Genomic DNA, 20,129 nt, shown 5'->3' with positions numbered 1-20,129 from the left:
AGGATGACTTAATCGTTACTAACATAGAGAGAGACAGCTCGGACACGTTTTGCGTCATCACCGATATGACTTGTTGCAGCTTATAATGATGGACGAAAGTTAAGGCAAGTCGGGATGGTAGAAGAAAGAAGTCGTGGTTGCGGAAGGAACTTTTTTAGACTAGCGCAAGATACCCGGCAATTCAAGTTGTTAACCTTTAACAATAATGTGGCACCAGAAGAAGAAGATACGTTTTTAAAGTCCTGTGACGTACACCAGGAGATAATTAGATATATTTCTGCGTATCTAGATCATCATTTTGTGGTAACCTGAAAGATAAATCTCTACCGTTAACGATAAAGTTGAAAAATAATTTTTAAACATTTAAATATAAAAAACACAATCTTGTCCTAACAGTTGACAATCGACAACATTTTACACAAGATACAAAAATATTTAAGATATTGATTAGGAAAAATACTATAGGCACTGACAAATAATATAACAGTTGTCAGTTTACTCAACGGACAATAAAAAAAGGTTAGTTAACCTATGCAATTCGTTAACTAAATTAATACACCGAATCATATGTGCCCTTTTCAGAAGGTTAGTCCTAGCTGGGGGCACATGAAGTAACCTATGTATATTTGAATATAATAAAAACTATATACGAGTATGAAAAGCTAAGCTCGAACAAGATGCATTGTGAAACATCTGCGTTCTTTCATCTTTGCTACTTTTAACCGTCGGCTAGTTAGTCCTCGAATGTAGGTCTAAAGAATCACCTGTTTTCCGATTCAAATACACTATTTTATGTACAATATTGTGTGTGATATAGTTATGTGCATAAGTGTTTGTGTTTCACATTTATTTGTGTATACGTGAGTATGTTAAGATTTATTTAAATCATAAGCCAAGACATTTCGGGAATATTATTTTATATGGAATTATATTAATTTATAGAGATGAGTTCTTAGTTCAGTTCTACATACAAATGACTAGGTCACCCATATACCTAATTTTGTTGCCGAACAAGAACTAGGACCAAGCAATAGGATTTAGAAAGTGATAGGTACTAATTGAAATATGATAAGATTAATTATTATAATAATACTAACTAAGTATTGTTTAAGATTTATTGTAAAGTAGGGATTTAATGGCCTCTTAATTTAATTATTTCTTCATCTGCGTAAATTGAAATTTAAAATTACTGTCGCCCGTTAAATGGTAAGTAATAAAACTGATTCTTAAAATTAGATTATTGCAATTACTCTATAAATCTTGAATAACTGTTAACCCTTAATATACAATTCTGCCACTAGGCCAATAGTGCTCATCATAGTATTAGGGTTTTTTTATTATTATTTAGTTATTATTATTTATAAAAGTTAAATAATAAAACCTTATCTAAAACATCATAAGACCCGTTTTTGGTAATCATGCTGTGACACATAAGCCTCTTCTAGCTGCTTCCATTAATTTCTGATGTTAGCTCTTCTTGTCCAAGTAGTGCCTCCTATTCTCTTTATATCGTCTGCCCATCTCTTGCTCTGTCTTCCTCTTTTCCTTTTTCCATCGGTTGTTGTCCAATCCTGTAATTATTTTTGTCCATTTCAACCTGCCCATCTCTCGTCATGAGCCCGGTCTAGTTTACTTTGATCGTTGATCTTATCTCTTTTTCGATGTCTCAGTGTTACACCCACCATACTTCTTTCTATTTCTCTTTGGCGTGTTCTCAACTTTAGATGATTTTTCTGAGGGGATAGAAAATTAATTTTTTTTGGAAAAGATTGATTGAAATATTTAAAGCTTGCCGCATTTCTCAAGATCCGCTCTATTTTTGACGTAATAAATTTGCCAAAAAACGTATATTTCGGCGGAAGTTATATGTCATAATAGTGTGAAGCCAGACAGATAATAGTTTCTAATATTTTTCCTGTATCTCACACTTATATAGAAATGTGTCAAACACAATCAGTGTTGGCCTAGTGGCTTCAGCGTGCGACTTTCATCCCTGAGATCGTAGGTTCGATCCCCGGCTGTGCACCAATGTAGTTTCTTTCTGTGTACGCATTTAACATTCGTTCGAACGGTGTTAGAAAACATCGTAAGGAAACCGGCTTAGACCCAAAAAGTAAACGGCGTGGGTCACAGGAGGCTGATTACTTGCTTTTTAGATTGAGAAATGATCATGAAACATATAAAAAAATCTGAGGCCCAGACCTAAAAATTTTGTATGGCCTCTGATTCTATTCAAAATGACCCAATCGTGTGTAATATTTCGATGTGTGAAACTTTATAGTTTATTTTAAAAACAATGTCTATTATCTATTGTCGTAAAATGTCAATAAAATTGTGACATATTGTCTATGTTGCCAGGTCGCGTTATAAATTCCCTACCGGAGATGTTTTACAATAAAAATAATTTGTGGCCCAAAATATACACGTGTTAGACTCGTTACATACTATTAAAATTGCTTCAAATTTTGTGATCAATCAAGTAATGAGTTTGGATATATTTTTCGTCGACTTTTTACATTTTGTTTATAGCAATAAACTATTGAGCTTTAATCCATAATAGTACCCAAATTAAACATTAAATTAACTAAACGCGAGACTATCTACAAACACAAAAAAACTTAGGAGAATAGATCTCGATACTTAAATTGAATCAACAATATTTATTAGCAAATATCTGGAATGTTAATGAAGCTTAATCGTTTTATTTGTTAAACAGACACCTCTGACATACCTAATGTTAAATGACGTTGCTGCGATATTGCGTGTTGTTCCCACGAGAATGTAAGTGCGTGCTCTTATTTCACCATGCCTCCTGCTGATAGAGGACAAATATTTGTTTTTAATTTATTTTATTATTATTAATTAACGATTGATTACTTAAGATGTCATGTGGAACATGGTGTAATGGTTGCAGCTCCTTACACACATTGTGTAAAACAAAAACTATTTAAAAGAGTGGCGGAGAGTTCATTGCCAGTTCTTCTCTTCCGTTTTTCGCCCTTGATATTAGAAGCATTTTTATTTTATTTATATATATATTGACTTTGACTATACCGACCTTTTAATCAGATCTGCAGATCGGCTTACCAGAAACCTTAAGAATTGGTACGGTCTTTGAAGGACCCTAAGTCAAATTGGTTCGGAAATACTTCAGTGGACAGCTGTTTCAACATAGTGCGCATGCAACTACAGTCTATTTTTGTGTAAATGTAAGTAGTGTCTAAAATAATTGTGATTGTAAAAGATATACTTCGATGCGGTCTTGATTGATGTTTAATTAATAAAAAAATAATATCGCGTTTATTAATCTGAATATTTTTAGGTTAAATAAGGTTATTTTTAAATTACTTATTAGTCTTAAGTTAGGCTGGATCGTAATGCTAAAAGATGCCTTTGTGTAGAGGCAATTTATAAAAAAAATTAACCGAACTTTTTAATGATACAATGTGTATTTCTGAACGTCGTGTTATTGGCGCCGCATCTCTCCACTCTCATCTGTCTTTGACGACCCGTGCCTGGGTTATGGTAAGACCTGTAAAGATCGGTCCAGCGAGTAGTGGCTTCGAGGTCTGGTGCCCTCCACTCTGCCAGTCACGATGAGTTTTTCTAAACCTCTGCGGATTGCATGTCAAAAAAAAGTCAGGATGCGTTGGTAACTAAGTGTCAAAATACGATTTTTTTACCTGTAAGAGTCTTACAGGACGGATGGACGCGTTTGTTCCGTATACTCTCTAAAAATTAATTACTACAAAAAAGAATAAAAAACGTATAGTGTGTTCCGTGCTTTATACGGCGCCGGGCGTTATAAATATAGAGTGAAATATTATGATTTTCATATTGTCTATGAAAAATTTAAAGTCACTAATGCGATAAAGATGTTAGAATTTCTAATCCGCCTTTGATTATTTAATAATATTGTAGCCTACAAATCACTGCGATGACGTCACCCCTTAAAACGCGCTAACGAGGTTATTCCCGTTCTTCTTCTTCTTCTTAAAGTGCCATCTCATTGCGAAGGTTGGCGGTTATCATGGCATTGAATTTTGGCCGGACTTCTAAACAATGACTTGGTGCTTTGACCAAACATTTGTCTTAAGTTTTTCAACCAAGACGTGCGTCTGCGGCCAGGTCTCCTTCTACCTGCCAATTTGCCTTCAGTATGATGAGTTGAAGGAGCTCATATTTTTTGGAGTTACGTAAAACGTGTCCGAAATACTCAAGTTTCCTTTTCTTAACCGTCATAAGCACTTCTTTGTTCTTCTGCATTTTGTCCAGCACGGTTGTATTTCATATGCGGTCTGTCCAAGATATTTTAAGCATACGATAAACCCTGATCTCAAACGCTTCCATTTTTTTGGACATAGTCTCTGTCAGCGTCCAAGATTCTACGCCGTAGAGCCGAGAAGACGTAACATCGCGCAATGCGAGTTCTATGCTGTAAAGTTTAAATGCTTAAGCTTTACAGCATAGAACTATATATGCATATAACTTCTCGACTTTAGCCACTGAGGGCTCAATGTCTTAACGGAAATGGATGATCCAATAACAATAGCTAATGCCAAATTGAAAGCCAAATCAAATTCAGATTAGTTTAAAAAACCGCATTCAACAGCGGGGATGGCGTGGATCTTTACTTCGCACACTCCAGTCATCAGTGAGCTTCTGTCCTGCCCTTCAGGCGATTGACCACCCCACGACGGCCTTGTTAATTGCCACTGCGGCCTTGGAGGAACACTAGAACTACTTCCTCCACAGTGTGTTATATCAAGTTTTGTACACGGAATCGAAGCTGGGTGTTTACTGACAATTTTCTTATATGTTATATGGGGCAAACGGGCAGGAGGCTCACCTGATGTTAAGTGATATTGCCCATAGACACATAACCAGAGTGCTCGCAAGTGCGTTGTCGTCCTTTTAATCCACTACCAACGAGTTACAGCTAGAATTTGTGACATTCATTATAACTCAGCTTTTCATACATTTTCAAAGCGTATGATGATATAATTGGCCTGAATTGGCTAATTTTCATAATTATTCACTCAAAATTTCTGTATCAATTTTAATGGTTCCATTTAGTAGCACTAACGAAGACTTTATAAAGGTATTTAAAAAACATTTATTAATTAAGCAGATCAGTGTTGGCCTAGTGGCTTCAGCGTGCGACTCTCATCCCTGAGGGCGTAGGTTCGTTCCCAGGCTGTGCACCAATTAACTTTCTTTCTATGTGCGCATTTAGCATGCGCTCGAACGGTGAAGGAAAACATCGTGAGGAAAACGGCTTGCGTTAGACCCAAAATGTCGACGGCCTGTGTCACAGGATGCTGATCACCTACTTGACTAATAGACTGACAATCTTAATATATATAAATTTCGTGTCACGTTGTTTGTCCGCTATGGACTCCTAAACTACTGAACCAATTTCTATCAAATTTGCACACCGTGTGCGGTTTGATCTAACTTAAGAGATAGGGTAGCTTACATCTCAATTTATACCCGCAATATTAGGTATTTAATTGCAAATTATTTGATAGTCAAAATTCTAACAGATGGCGCTGTGTTGAAATTACCAACGTTTCACATAAGCTACAATTTAATGACATTACCACCAAAAAAGCATGGTGTTCTCCTACCGTTTCCCTTGAATAGGTTACTACTATGTAATATAACAAAAACCTTAGCCACAGTAACGCTTGGCCGGTCTGCTAGTATAAATATATATTATACTATACATTAAATACAATAACAACATAAACTTAATGTCATCCTTATTATAGTACATTTTTATATTTTTATTCAAGTAGCACCCAGGTGTACGATCTTGATGCGATGCGATTTTACTATTTCAAATTACGATTTAAAACTGAGAATGCACGTATGTTAGACGTTTGTTTAAATTTAAACTGCCTGCACAATATCGAACGAAGCACTGTATACAAATGGAAACTTATACTATTGTTTATCGCTTGATAAATTGAAGGAAATTGGTTTATGTTGAATTGAAAACATTCCTTGGAGCTATAGGCTTTCTGTGTCAGAATTCTATGTACATTTGTTGGAAGAATTCAACGAAATATAATTTAAAAACGAAGTTTCAACAACAACTAATACAAGAAATGTTTTATAACGTAACACAAATTATTATTTATTAATTTATTAAAGATAACCACTTCGCATTTACTGCATATTTACGGTATATGTTACAAGCTATCTTTTATAAAATACATGATACATAGGTGTAAAAATAAAAAAATTAAAATTACACTTCAAAAACTAAATTTTTGCTTAACAATTTAGTATTCATTAATAGTTCAATGTTTCGGTGATCGCTGTACCTATTGGTGGATAAAAACTGGTATAGTAAATTTAAAGGGATACATTTATATATAGTAGACTTAATACGGCTGTTGGCATACTATCTTTTTGTTAAATCTTAACGTCTTAGTGTGATAGCTATAATCATATTTTTTATTGGGTTTAGTAATTATAATAATTGTATTGGTTATTATAACAAATATATTGATCTGATCTGACATTATCGTGATTCACGTACAAGTTCTTTTCCATGTCCCTTTCACTGTTTACATGTAGTTTTGTGTTTGTATGTAGTTTTGCACTTCTTGCGCTCACCTTATCTAATTTTCTCCCGCACGTTGCCTGGAAGAGATCGCTCGAAAGGGGTGCTAGTTGCCTTCCGTTCGTTTTTTATTTAATTATTTTAATTGTATTTCTATATACTTGCAAAGAAGTGTAATTAATTAAATGTAGCTCATCAGCTAGATCACCATCTAGTCTTGTATTGTTGAAACATATTATGTCTTTGGTTTCAGTTAATTATATCAGATAAGTTGTAAAAAACATGAAAAACAAATAATAATATTATCAAAAAAATCAAGTAAATGTTTTTTTTATTTTCAGCAGATGTCGCCTGAGGTAGTCATAATGTGCGGTGGGTGATGGCGCGTCGCAGGCGCAGGTTGGCCTCGCGCGTGCGTGGCTACATACGTGGCTTTCTCGCCTTCCTCTTCAGCAATGTTGGTGTTGTTGTTCTAGTCATCGCCTATACTATAGCTGGTAAGTTCATACAAATACGTTTAATACTAAATATGTACCATTTTTATTTGCGTTTAAAGAAAATTTTTACAACTCAAATTAATAATTTCTATTTATCCAAAATTATTTATTATTATTATAAAGCAATTGCTTAACATAATTGCTCATCTAGCGAACTGTGGAATCGACTCCCGATGAGGGTCCTTCCCTAAAAGATACGATCTCCCAACTGTTGTTGTTTCGACTATGTATTTGCGTGTTGTTCCCACGAGAATGTAAGTGCGTGCTCCTATTTCACCATGACTCCTGCTGATAGAGGACAATTCTTTGACAATTTATTTTATTATTATGTATTACTTAAGATTTCATGTGGAACCTGGTGTAATGGTTGCAGATCCTTACAAACGTTGTGTAAAACAAAAAATTTGGCGATTAAAAAGTGGCGGAGATTTCATTGCCAGTTCTTCTCTTCCGTTCTATGCCCTGGATTTGAGAACTGGCAGTAAATGTAAAATTAGAAGCGTTTAATGTATATTTCTTTTTTTGACGTTCATAAGTGTACATTGTGTTACCTACATGAATAAATGATTTTTGACTTTTCATAGTAAGAATGTTCCTTCCTCAAAGGCAAACTTGAATATTGTATCGTATTGGATTAGTACTGTTTGTATTTTTTGTGAATTAATAAATGTATAATCTAAATATATAAACTATTTAGTTTTAAGTTAATTGACTGAAATATAAAAGCTATAGGCTGATTGTGAATTATTCCTGTTCTTGAAATTAATATATTATGCTTATGCTATGATAGACACCCGTATAACGATACGAAAATCTACTACTAATTACGGAGCTTCGTAATAATATTTATCTATAAAATAATTACGAACAAACCCTCTATTGAGATAAACATTGGCTGAAAATTTGATCGCCTAAAGGCATTTGTTGAACCTTATTAATAGATTTAAAGCTATTAACAATGGAAATCCTATCTCGATACTCAATAAGGTGTCGACACTTTAAAACAAAGAGCAGACTCGATTGTCTTTGGGTTTATTATTTCTTAATGAAACTCAATAATGGTAGGTTAATTATTATGACTTGAAACGTAATTCAAATCTTAAATCTCGAAATTTCCAGAACGAAAATGTTGGAACCAAAAACGCACTGTGTTTTCTTTTGTTACGTATGTACCCCCCTTTAATTAAATACAAATTTCTGCCAGTACCCAGTTTTCGTGTATGGTACGAATGGTATACTGTGTTTGCATTTGTGTGTGTTGTGTGTAATGTTATACAAGAGCAGCTATTGGAATAATTGCTTCACATATGTTTAGGTGGTACAAAAATGTATGAGGGTAGTTTAAAAATATAATAAATAGTTACAATTTACGAATTAACGATATGAAAATTTTCTGAACGTGTATTTTAAAATTGTTACTGAATTAGTTTTCATTAGCGTAATGGAATATTTAACTTTGGTCGGCTTTTGTTAGATTAATTGGTTTGACGTGGGGACTGCGGTGAACGGAAATTAAAATAAATCTAAAATGAAATTGGTTTAGCTATAGGTATTAATTAAAGTATATTATATGTTTGACCAGGTAGATTTAATGCTACCACTTAATGTAAAGCATTGGAGGTGCCTATTTATCCATACTCTCTGGGGAAGACAGAAGGGAGTTTCACATGCCCATATCTCTCTTTACAAGAAAAGAAGATCTTAATCATGCAGAGTGACACATGGGGATGTCACCAATGAAAGTGGAAAGAGTTTATTTGCAAAGATAGAACTCGGTTAGTTCGCCTCTCAATAGATGATGAACAGAATATTGTATATTTCTGGTGGATTCGTGCTTGCTCCCTTGCCTTTCATATGAAGAACAAAGAGAGATTTTCTAAAACAAAACGAAAGCCAAAATACGTTCGTGCCAGCGTGCGATAGAAAGAAGTATTCTTGGATTTAAATTATGCGACAAACAGAAAAGTGAAACAAAAATAATTAATCTTGATCAACAGCCCTATAACTTAAATGAAGATGGGCAGGTCTCGTAGCACGAATGATCGGAATGGACTTGCCCAAAAGGAAGAAGAAACAAGGACAGACCAATAGAGCGATGGACTGGTCGAAAGAGTAGCTGAAAAAAAAAATCTGTCGTGACGACAAACGTTGGAAGAGGCCTTCTCCCGGACAGGGGCCGCATCTTGAGTAGTAACATTCTATACAGGTTGTCCCAAGAAATATAATAATAAAATGTCAATTTGAAATTTTGAAGAAGCTGATAACTGATGATGAAAAGTGGATCACGTACGACAAGAACGTGCGAAAAAGGTCGTGGTCAAAGGTCGGTCAGGCTTCCCAGACTATGGTGAAACCCGGGATAACTCGCAACAAGGTGATGCTGTGAGTGTGGTGGGATTGGAAGGGCATTATTCATTATGAGCTTTTACCACCAGGCAGGACCATCGATTCTGAACTCTACTGCTAAGAACTGATGAGATTAAAGCAAGAAGTTGAGAGAAAGCGGCCGGAATTAATCACCAGAAGGGGTGTGGTTTTTCATCATGATAACGCTAGACCTCACACATCTTTGGCCACTCAGCAAAAACTAAGAGAGCTTGGCTGGGAGGTGATAATGCATCCGACGTATAGTCCTGACCTTGCATCTTCAGATTTCCACCTGTTTCAGTCTCTTCAGAATTCTTTAGGAAGTGTCAGGTTATCATCACGAGAGGACTGCCAAAACCAATTATCGCGGTATTTTGATCAGAAGCCCCAAAATTTCTATAGCAATGGGATCATCTCCCTACCTAAATAATGGCAAAAAGTTATCGAACAAAATGGTACCTACATACTTTAGTTAAATGTAAATAAACTATATTAAAAAATGTTTTGAATTTTCTTAAAAAATGCGAAGAAACTTTTTCCCCAACCTATTATATCTATTTTTGTATAATATATGTCAGTAATAATTATTATTGGGAAATGGGATTGAACTGAATATCAAAGAAATGAAAAGGTCAATGTGTACCTATAAATAGAGTAAAGAAGTAGCCTATTGGAATATGTAATTGACTTTAAAGGTTAGGCAAATAATTAAATCTCTTTGGTGACTCAACTCTATTTATAAGGCTTTCTTCTTGATTGAAATCCTGTGAAAAGAATATCGATGTACTTCTTGTTTATGATATTTAGAAACATATACTTATATATATGTGTTTATTCACTATAAACAATTGTGTAAGATTTGGACACCCTTTTAATAAAAAATACCTGCCAGGGTTCCCAGATCTTCCACAACAAACTTAATAGTAAATTCTATAATATCGCATCGTAATATTTGTAATAAGTTTAGTACCCACGTAGATTAAATATTATAAAACTTCATATAGTAGTAAAATATATTGTGGTTCAATCCATTCCTTATAAATTTCAAGTAAAATTTTACAACTTATTGAGTACTTTCAGGTGCATTTATGTTTCAAGCAATTGAGGGTGCGAGCGAGATGGAAAGAGTTAGTAATATGACGAGGGAAAGGGACAACACTGCTCAATACTTGTGGCAAAATGTTACGTTAACGCTCAATTTGTTCAACGAAACTGCTCTCAAAGAGAGGTGAGCTTTTTGTACTGATTTTAAGGCAAAATTTAGCTCCATATAAAATATTATATAAGGCATCACAATAAATTAAATAAACCGCTGGCTACAACCTTCTTAGGTCTGGGCCTCAGGTTTCTGTATCTGTTTCATGATGATTTGTCACGTAGGTGATCAGCCTACTGTAACACACGCCGTCGACTTATTGGGTCAAAGGCAAGTCGGTTTCCTCACGATGTTTTCCTTCACCGTTCGAGCGAATGCGCACAAAGAAAATCCATTGGTGCACAGCCGGGGATCAAACCTACGACCTCAGGGATGAGAGTCGCACGCTGAAGCCACTCTGCCAACACTGCCTATTAGATTTAAAAATGATCATTAAACAGATTCAGAAATCTGAGCCCAAGACCTAAAGAGGTTGTAGCGCCACTGATTTTTTTAAATATTTTAATCAGTAGCTATCCGACTACTGGATAGATAGATTGAGAATTAAATACTATTTTATATAAAGCTGCTTAAATAACTAATTATGTATTCGACAAAAGTCGTCAAATAAGTTTTATTTGTGTTTTTTAGAATAAGCATAGAACTATTACACTATCAAAGGAAAATAGTCGTTGCGGTGCGGCGCGGATGGGATGGTGGCATATCATCGCGACAGTGGAGTTTCTCATCAGCTTTCCTTTACTCTATGACAGTAATCACCACCATAGGTACACTTTTTATTAAATTGTCATTAATATTAGTAAAAAGATCTTATTTAAATAGAAAACGAATTGTTGTATGGTGAAACAAAATATATAGATCTCTTCACGCAGTCTACTTAATACAATACATTATTAATACCTAATACAACCTAATACATTATTAATACTTAATAAAACATAATTGATAACCGCCGCCCATGGACACCTGTGACGCCGCGGTCTAGCGGCTGTGGCCTTGGTACGCTCCTTTCTTGTAGTCCCCTGAGTCTTATTGGTTTTAAATACCTCTACTGGCAGCTGGTTCCTCAAAGAGGTAGACCGGCAGAAAGTGCATTAAAAGCGCTGTGTGAAATGTCGGGCGTCCGGATCAGATCAGTCATGGAATTTTGCATAACCTCGACGTCCGAAGATGAATTTGTTCGTTCTTGTCATCAAGAAAAGAGCGCACCATTCCTTTAAACGCCGTCAACACCAAGTCTTTATGGGCGGCTATAAGTGCTACTTTCTAAGTGACCCACCAGCTACTAAGGTTTTTGGCGTTGCATCTGTCCATGTGCAAGCTCGCTTGACCCATAAAAAGAGCAAAAACACCGAAAGCTTAATTCAAACATGTGTATTTCTTATATTTGACACGGCGCCAACAAAATAATTTACGCTCAACACGTTATCTCGAACATAAATCTATTTAGAATCGCTTTAATTAATCAATCTAAATTCCTTTGTAACACAAGGATTATTGTACCACATTTTTTCATGTAGCATGTTCGAATAGATACGAATCCCGGCCGATAAAATACGCCGTTTTGATTTATTTTATCAATGGCATAAAGCTGTTGATGGCTCTCGTTCTGCAACCTTGTAATAATGAGTCATCGTCATCGTAGAGTTTTTTTGCCTCTTCTCTGTCCAACAACCCAACAAACCAACCAGGCCAACCAAAAAGTCGAGTCGAGCACAGAAGACTCACCTACTGGTCTAGAAAAAATACTAAACAGATATCTCTTTCTTCAGTCGGTATAAGCTCATGTCTGAGCGTCAGCAAGGAAACATCTGGACAATGTTTCCACCGGTTTCTGTCCATCGCTAGTGTTTCAGTTTTGTTAACCATGAGTCTTTCATTTGATCGGTTCATCTGGTTGGTGAACGGCCACGTAATTTGGCTTCTGTGTTACCAACATTCAGTTTCACCAAGTTCTCATCGTCTCTGCGCATTGTATGGCCAAAATATGATATTATCCCTTGTCGGCATATAGTAAGGCAAGTCCGTAAGCGGAGTTGGGTCAAGATGGATGTATTCGTGGTATAAACAGATATGTTTAAGCTATTGCATAGATTATATCGCGGGCTTTGAGCGCGGTCACCGAATCAAGAAATTCCGTAACGAAAATAAAAACCTAATACACGATGACGTAATATAGGTGCGGCCAATAAGTGGTAGAGTGGGACAGAACGCATACTGCGTCTCACATCGGTCTGGCGTGATCGGAGATGTAGCGCAGGTGCGTTAGAGCGGGACAGAACGCATACTGCGTCTCACATCGGTCTGGCGTGATCGGAGATGTAGCGCAGGTGCGTTAGAGCGGGACAGAACGCATACTGCGTCTCACATCGGTCTGGCGTGATCGGTGATGTAGCGCAGGTGCGTTAGAGTGGGACAGAACGTATATTGCGTATTCACTTCTCTCTGGCGAGATCGGTGACGTAGCGTAAGCGCGGCCGTTGCAGCTGGTACGCGTTAGAGTGATACTGTGTCGTGTCTACTGATACTTGCGCATTATATCTCCTGCGTAAATGGCTAGTGTCAATATAGATAAGCTATGGCTGACCATGGAGATTATTTTTTTTAATATTTGCAGGATATGGCCACCTCAGTCCACGGACAAGTTGGGGAAAGATAGTAACTATATTCTATGCTCTACTGGGCATGCCGCTGTTTCTGCTATATCTGAGTAATGTTGGTAAGTAATATTCACATATATCTGTTTTATTATATAAAGCTTCATTTATGCCAAATTTTAAGAATAAAATGAAAGCCAAATTGCACTATTGAAACTAAAGTACTATCTCTTTTTATGAGAACACAAACACTATTTGACGGAAACAGACGTAAAAGTACTTTAGTTAAAAACGCAAACTTAATTTTAGTTATTACTAGATGACCCCGCGAACTTTGTAATGCTAACAATTCATGAATGTGCTGTTATATATGAATTATGATTTATTAAATAATGAAAGAAATTCCATTGAGCGTTTTTTAAGGCAGTTTTGACCGTGAACCACCACTATGAGGAACCAGCTGTCTACTGTAGTATTTCCGAACCAATTCGACTTAGGGTTCTTCAAGAAAAGAGCGTACCAAATCTTAAAAGGCCGATAACGCACTTGCCAGCCTTCTTCTCTTCTGTTCGGTATCACATAACATCAGATGAGCCTCCTGGCTGTTTGCCTCGTATTACATTATAAAAAATAATCAAAATAAATGTTACTATCAAGCAATTAACACAAAGCGAATTGGATTTTTTAAAGTAAATTTACTAATATTTTTATAGTGATTCTGCTATTTGTTGACAAATACAATAAATTTAGAACCACAAATCAGTCCAGCCGTTCTCGAGTTATATTTAAACAAGTAATATTTCACAAATAAATCGCCAGTGACTCAGGTCAATTAAATACCCACTTATGAATTAATATACAGCAAAATATTCTTAATTAAAGTGTCTACTAATAATACATTGTATTTTATAGGTGACTTACTTGCAAACTGGTTCAAATGTATATACGCTCTGGTCTGCATGTGCAGAGGCTGTCCTGGATTCACAAGGCGACGAGTTGTTCACTTTAGATCACAGGTACAAAACCAAAACGTTATTGAAACCAACGACGAGGTTTTTATTCACCTGCAATTCCCACGCAAACTGCACTATTAACGTAATCTTTTGTTTCTTTTATTTTTCTGCGATGAAACTAGACTAGACTAAACTAATTTATTAAAGTACACCATATCACATATGAAGCATTTTCTATAGTATAATTTACAATCTATCTATTCCAAAATGCATGACAATTGAGGTAAAAATATAACTTCCAAAATAATGAAATGTAATTCCTGACTTCAGTAGTTTTTATAAAAAAAATTCACCCTGAGTTACCACACTTTTTGGGTTAGTTGTAAAGCATAGCAGAGTGTTTTCTTACTACTAAATAAACAGCCATCTCCAGCCCTGCGATTCTGTAACTCACTTTTCGAACTCACACAGCGGTTTTCGCATCGGCGGTCGCTCTCAAATCAGTCGTGAAGCAGTCATTTTATGATTTGGCATTCTGAAAAGATGGGAGCTTGAAGTTTATTGTTTATCAGAAACTGCTTCATGACTGATTTGAGAGCGACCGCCGATGCGAAAACCGCTGTGTGAGTTCGAAAAGTGAGTTACAGAACCTCAGGGCTGGACAGGCGTGCCCTCAATAGGCCACATCTCACTAAATATCACGGGGCCAAATGTCTGTCCAGTTCCTTCCTTTTCTTGGATTTACCAAAACAAAACGAAAGCCAAAATACGTTCGTGCCAGCATGCGATAGAAAGAAGTATTTTTGGAATTAAATTATTATGGTAAAACAGAAAGTTGCAAGCAGCAGTATTGATAGTGATTAAGTGCGCGACTCTCACCCCTGAGGTCGTAGGTTCGATCCCCGGCTATGTACCAATCTCTTTCTACTTACGCAATTAACATTCTTTCGATCGGTAAAGGAAATCATCGTTGTGAAACCGACTATCATAAGACTCGAAATTTCGATGACGTGTCATGCACAAGAGGCTGATCATCTACTTGCCTATTAGATTGACAAATCATGAAACAGATACAGAAATCTGAGGCCCAGACCTAAAGAGGTTGTAGCGCCAGTGGTTTGTTTTTTATAAAAGAGAATAGTGAGAGTATCCGGAGGAAAACAAAAACAACTTTTAACTGTAACAAATTTTTGTAATAATTATTTTTAGATTGAATTGATTATTTTTAGCATTTCGTTGTTTTTTTCAGCTGGAACTAAGTGATGTAGAGAGTATTGAACGACCTGTAGGATGGAGGCCAGAATACTCAGAGTCGGAGATCACTCCCGAACCAATTCCTTATGTTCCTCAACCTAGGTGAGTTTCAATCTATATAGCGACGTGATATAACAAAAGTATAAACTTTTGTATATTTACGAACGCCAAAAGAAAAATCTCTAAATTTACATTTACTGCCAAAGTTTTAACGTCACTAACTCTATTCAAACACTATTTATTTATTAAAATTACCACATGATACATAATTTATATATTTATTTCATGCTTTATGTACAATATATATTAAAAGCTATCTTTTCTAAAATATATGACAATTATGGTAAACATAAATTACTAGCAAAACGGCAGATAAGGTATCTCATAGGCGCTTTACGACGCTTTTTAAAATTGAACAGCCCACTACCGAATAATATATATATGTAAGTAATTTATTATGTCAAGCTCTTGATAAGTAAGAAATGTTTATTCTGTTATATTCGCGAAGTATTTTCTTTAAAAACAATGTAAGTATCTTTGACCATGTTAATTTGTTAAGCAATACATACATTTCATCAGTAATCATAACAAGCGAATATACAGTATTTACATTTATAATAAAAATACAATTTTAATATATTTTATTGAGTTGCATAGTAATGATAAAAATTTTGATCCCTGAAAGTTTGGTCCCTGTGGCTTTTACCGCTGGCAGCATTTCCTCTCTATATTGCGATACTTATTAGTTGAGCGATACCTTCGATTTGCCCGTAACTAACATCGGGTTTCGTGCAATACATAGAACGTGAATTCCTCCTATAACACTCAGTTTTTCAAAGTTGCTATAAAAATACAATAAAAATTACTAGCATAACAGCAGATTAGTCTACCCGAAGAATTCGAAAGACAGACCTGAACTCCTAGGTTGGTTTTTACAGACGGAATTTGGAAAATTCTGCTGATTGCCGGGTCAATTATTATATAAATCCAGTTCAGAAGGTTATTAGGGAATTTTAAATATTAATTTTTTAAAAGAAATTTTTGCGAGACAAATTATCATTTTCCTGAAAGGTATGTATTATATGCGTTGATAGAAATCTTCCGGGATCTAGAAATTATTATTACATTTTGATTACGTTTCAGTTTGATTAAAGCTAAAATTGAACGTTAATTAAACATGCTTCAATATTTCGTTGTTTCTGCTAATTACAGTACAGGAATGTATCCAACCGGTTTCTTCGTTCTTAGTTAAATTTAAAGTATTTATCCAACTATGTTAATTAAATCTTGAGATGAAATTCGCGAAATTTAATTTAATTTGTGATGCTGGGAGTCTGTTAAACGATTAAATTTATTTCATGAAAATCGTATGTCGTAGTTATTATAACAATCTTATTAATACACCCATAAACGTAAATATCACAGTAATTTAAATACATTTTACAATTATTTAAGGTTATAAAAAATTGTCCCAAACTTTAGCAGACTAGACGGCAAAGTTAGTGTTGCAAGCGCAACTTATTCCCCCGGCGATGGTAAATATGTGAAAAGACGTTTTTATTATAATTAAAACAGTTTATTTTAGGTAAATTTCTCTGCCTTTTATATTTATTTAAGAAACCTTATTATTTATTTTTATTTATTTATTTACACTTATTTGCCTTAATACATATAACTATAGAAATAGAAAAAAAAAACCAAAAAGTAAGTACGTTACATAAGTTATTATATCGTTTCTAAAAAAAATAAGTGGCGCTACGACCTCTTTAGGCCTCAGATTTCTGAATCTGTTTCATGATCATTTTTAAATCTAATAGGCAGGTAGGTGATCAGCATCCAGTGCCTAACACATGACTTTTTGAGTCTAAGACATGTCGGTTTCCTCACGATGTTTTCCTTCATCGTTCGAGCGAATGTTAAATGCACACATAGAAAGAAAGTCAGTGGTGCACAACCTGGGATCGAACCTACGACCTCAGGGAGAGAGAGGAGCACGCTGATGCCACTAGGCCAACACCGCTTATATCGTTTTTACCTGTACAAAAATAATGAAAATACTAGTGGTATTATATATATATAATCTTTTTCTAATGGGCAAGTAAGTGATCAGCCTTCTGTGCCTGACACACGACATTCTTTTTAGGTCCTAGGAATGCCAGTTTCCTCACAATGTCTTTAAAGTACGAGAACCATCACTGTTCTCACGATAACAAGGTAATATTAACAATTGTCTTGTTCATAGACCAGATCCAAGAAGAGATTACTTCCGAAGCATATCTCTCCCTCAACCATCACGAAACCCCCGTCCAGACCCAATCAGGGGTTGGTCTGAACCCCTTCCTCGTCCAGGGAGTGTCTCCAGCGACTTCACCTACGTCACCTTCGACGTGCAGACCATCACTGTACCCATAAGTGCCTGTGTTGCATTCATGGTTGGGTAAGTTCAGGGAAAAATAAAGTACTTTTTAGTTTTTGGGTTTTTCGTAATAACAGTTTTGTTTTTCAGGTATTTAATTTTCGGATCAATGTTGTTTGGGATGTGGGAGAAATGGGATAAACTGGACGGAGCCTATTTCTGCTTTATATCACTTAGCAGGTACATAATTTTTTTTTATAGAACAGGGGCAAACTTGCTCATATGATGTTAAGTGATACCGCCGCCCATTCACACTGTCAAAGCTAGAGGGCGCGTTGCCGGCCTTTAAAGAATTGGCACGCTGTTTTCTTGAAGGACCAAGTCGGATTACAGTGGTTCGGAAATACTTCCGTGGGTAGCTGGTTCTACATAGTAGTGGTGTGGTAGATATATTAAAAATGAGTATTAATGTTATATTTAAGTGCTTAACATACATAGCGTAGAACACGAATTAGTTGATGATGGAACTATGGTACTGTGGACTCAGTTACCGCACTTAGGCGCCCATTTGGTCCGTTGTGCGTATCCCCGATGAAACTATTTGTTGTTGGTAAGAAAGCCTTAGTTGGTACAACAGTTTTAGTATATTTTCTATTTTAAAACCCTTATGCCAATTTTGATGTTAACGTCAGCGACTGTCATCCCTAAGATCGCATTTATTTTAATTTTCCTTCTATACGTATATGTGCAAAACCCAAAAACCGCCTATAAAATTAAATGATAAAGGCATTTTAGAGAAAATTATGACCATTTATAATTATTACCAAGGGTTGTATCGGCGTTTTGCTCATGTGACCATTTCCATACCGAGACAGAGAGTTTTGCGGGGCAAAACGCCAACCCGCTGTTGTGACCAAGCCACGCTTCTCACGGGTCTCTTCATAACATCTGCGCTAAGGGAAACTATAGACCAAACAAAGTGGAGGGATATCACTAGCAGGGCAGTACGCACGTACGTTGACGCGACCTTCAGCAATGAAGAATACGACTGATTAGATCTTGATGGTATTTTCCAATTGCAGCATTGGATTCGGTGACTTCGTCCCAGGAGAGCGAGTGTACACTCCGCGCATAGAGACTTCCTTCATTGTCTGCTCTCTCTATCTCATGCTGGGCATGGCATTGGTGGCCATGTGCTTTAATTTAATGCAAGTAAGTGAAAATATGGAAAACTTCAACGGTTAACGGGTCAGAACATTATCTTTCATTATCATACAATATATAATTATTGTTACGCAGCGAATCGAACCCAAAACTTCCAGTATATAATATACCTGTTTATTAATTTATATTATCATGCCTTTTTCCCGAAGAAGTAGGCAGAGATGGATCTCCACTTGCTACGGTTCTGCCGTACCTCTCTTGCTTCATCCACTTTCAAGGAATTCACCATGCATGCGCGTCAGTTATGGGTACTTTGAACTTGTCCCTTCTGTAGTACCTCCTGGATTTGGTCCAGGAATGTACGACAAGCCAAACCCAACCAGATCTCACCATATACATACACATATTATTTTGCATAAAATATAAAATATGTACTAATATTTCATAAATTCTCTTTACGAAATTTTAATTTTAAAAAATAATTTCAATAAGGTCGCTTCTTATTATCTCTCAATCGGTCTCAATCGCTCTCTCTCTTTTCTTTGACAAAAACGCTGCACATCTTCGTGACGTTCCGTAAAAATTTTACCCTCATGCGCCTAAAGAAGTTTCATTCAATAATTGAATGAAATATGTTACATCACCACTGGTTACTCGCAGAACTAGGATACAAATATTTATACAAAATCTTCCTAAGAACTAAATTAGTCCAATTGAACTCTTTTATCTTAAGTTTTTTTATCTCTCATTTCATCTCTTACTGTCAAATTGCCTTTAAGCTGCCATGAAAAGTGTTAAGATTCATTAATTTTTTGTTAGTAAAAGGATTAATATTTATATCATAAACAAAACTAATGTACACATTTTATTTTTCAGGAACAAGTACTACACTACTACGCATGTCTTAAGCGCGTCATTAAGAGGATTTGTCGATGCAAAAGATGACATTAATAAAATTATAAAAAAAAATCTTGTTTCATTGTAAAAAATTACTTGCGTCTTTATGAGATTTTTTATTGAATGTGTAATAATTACTTAACTTAACTTTAATAGTAATTTAAATATAAGAGTCTTTCCTTCAATTTTAATTTTGTTCCCTTTAGTAGACTTGTGCCTTGGGGTTCAAGTTCATAGGCTCAATTAAAGATTTAAGTTGGCGCCTGGTAGATAGTACCGGTGACCCTCTTGCTGGTGCTTTCCTCAAGGTATCG

General features: G+C 35.7%; 1 protein-coding gene across 2 annotated transcripts; it reads left to right on the top strand.

Annotated features, from left to right (window-relative positions):
* Positions 1–727: 727 nt before the first annotated feature.
* On the top strand, positions 728–19,910 carry LOC125054176 (potassium channel subfamily K member 15). 2 transcript variants are annotated; one of them, XM_047655913.1, is made up of 11 exons: positions 728–860; positions 6,919–7,071; positions 10,519–10,666; positions 11,225–11,361; positions 13,212–13,313; positions 14,104–14,207; positions 15,394–15,500; positions 17,641–17,835; positions 17,905–17,994; positions 18,837–18,966; positions 19,795–19,910. In XM_047655913.1, exons 2-11 carry the CDS (start codon positions 6,954–6,956, stop codon positions 19,861–19,863), a joined length of 1,200 nt encoding a protein of 399 aa, XP_047511869.1. In that variant the 5' UTR covers positions 728–860; positions 6,919–6,953; the 3' UTR covers positions 19,864–19,910. The 2 variants fall into 2 exon arrangements, with proteins under 2 accessions (XP_047511869.1, XP_047511870.1); XM_047655914.1 differs by having other exon boundaries at positions 6,916–7,071.
* Positions 19,911–20,129: the final 219 nt, after the last annotated feature.

The sequence above is a fragment of the Pieris napi genome, chromosome 11 (genome assembly GCF_905475465.1).
Source record: "Pieris napi chromosome 11, ilPieNapi1.2, whole genome shotgun sequence".
Classification (NCBI taxonomy): Eukaryota; Metazoa; Arthropoda; class Insecta; order Lepidoptera; family Pieridae; genus Pieris; species Pieris napi.
Note: the sequence above shows the minus strand (reverse complement) of the source record. Positions and strands in the feature narration are given on the sequence as shown.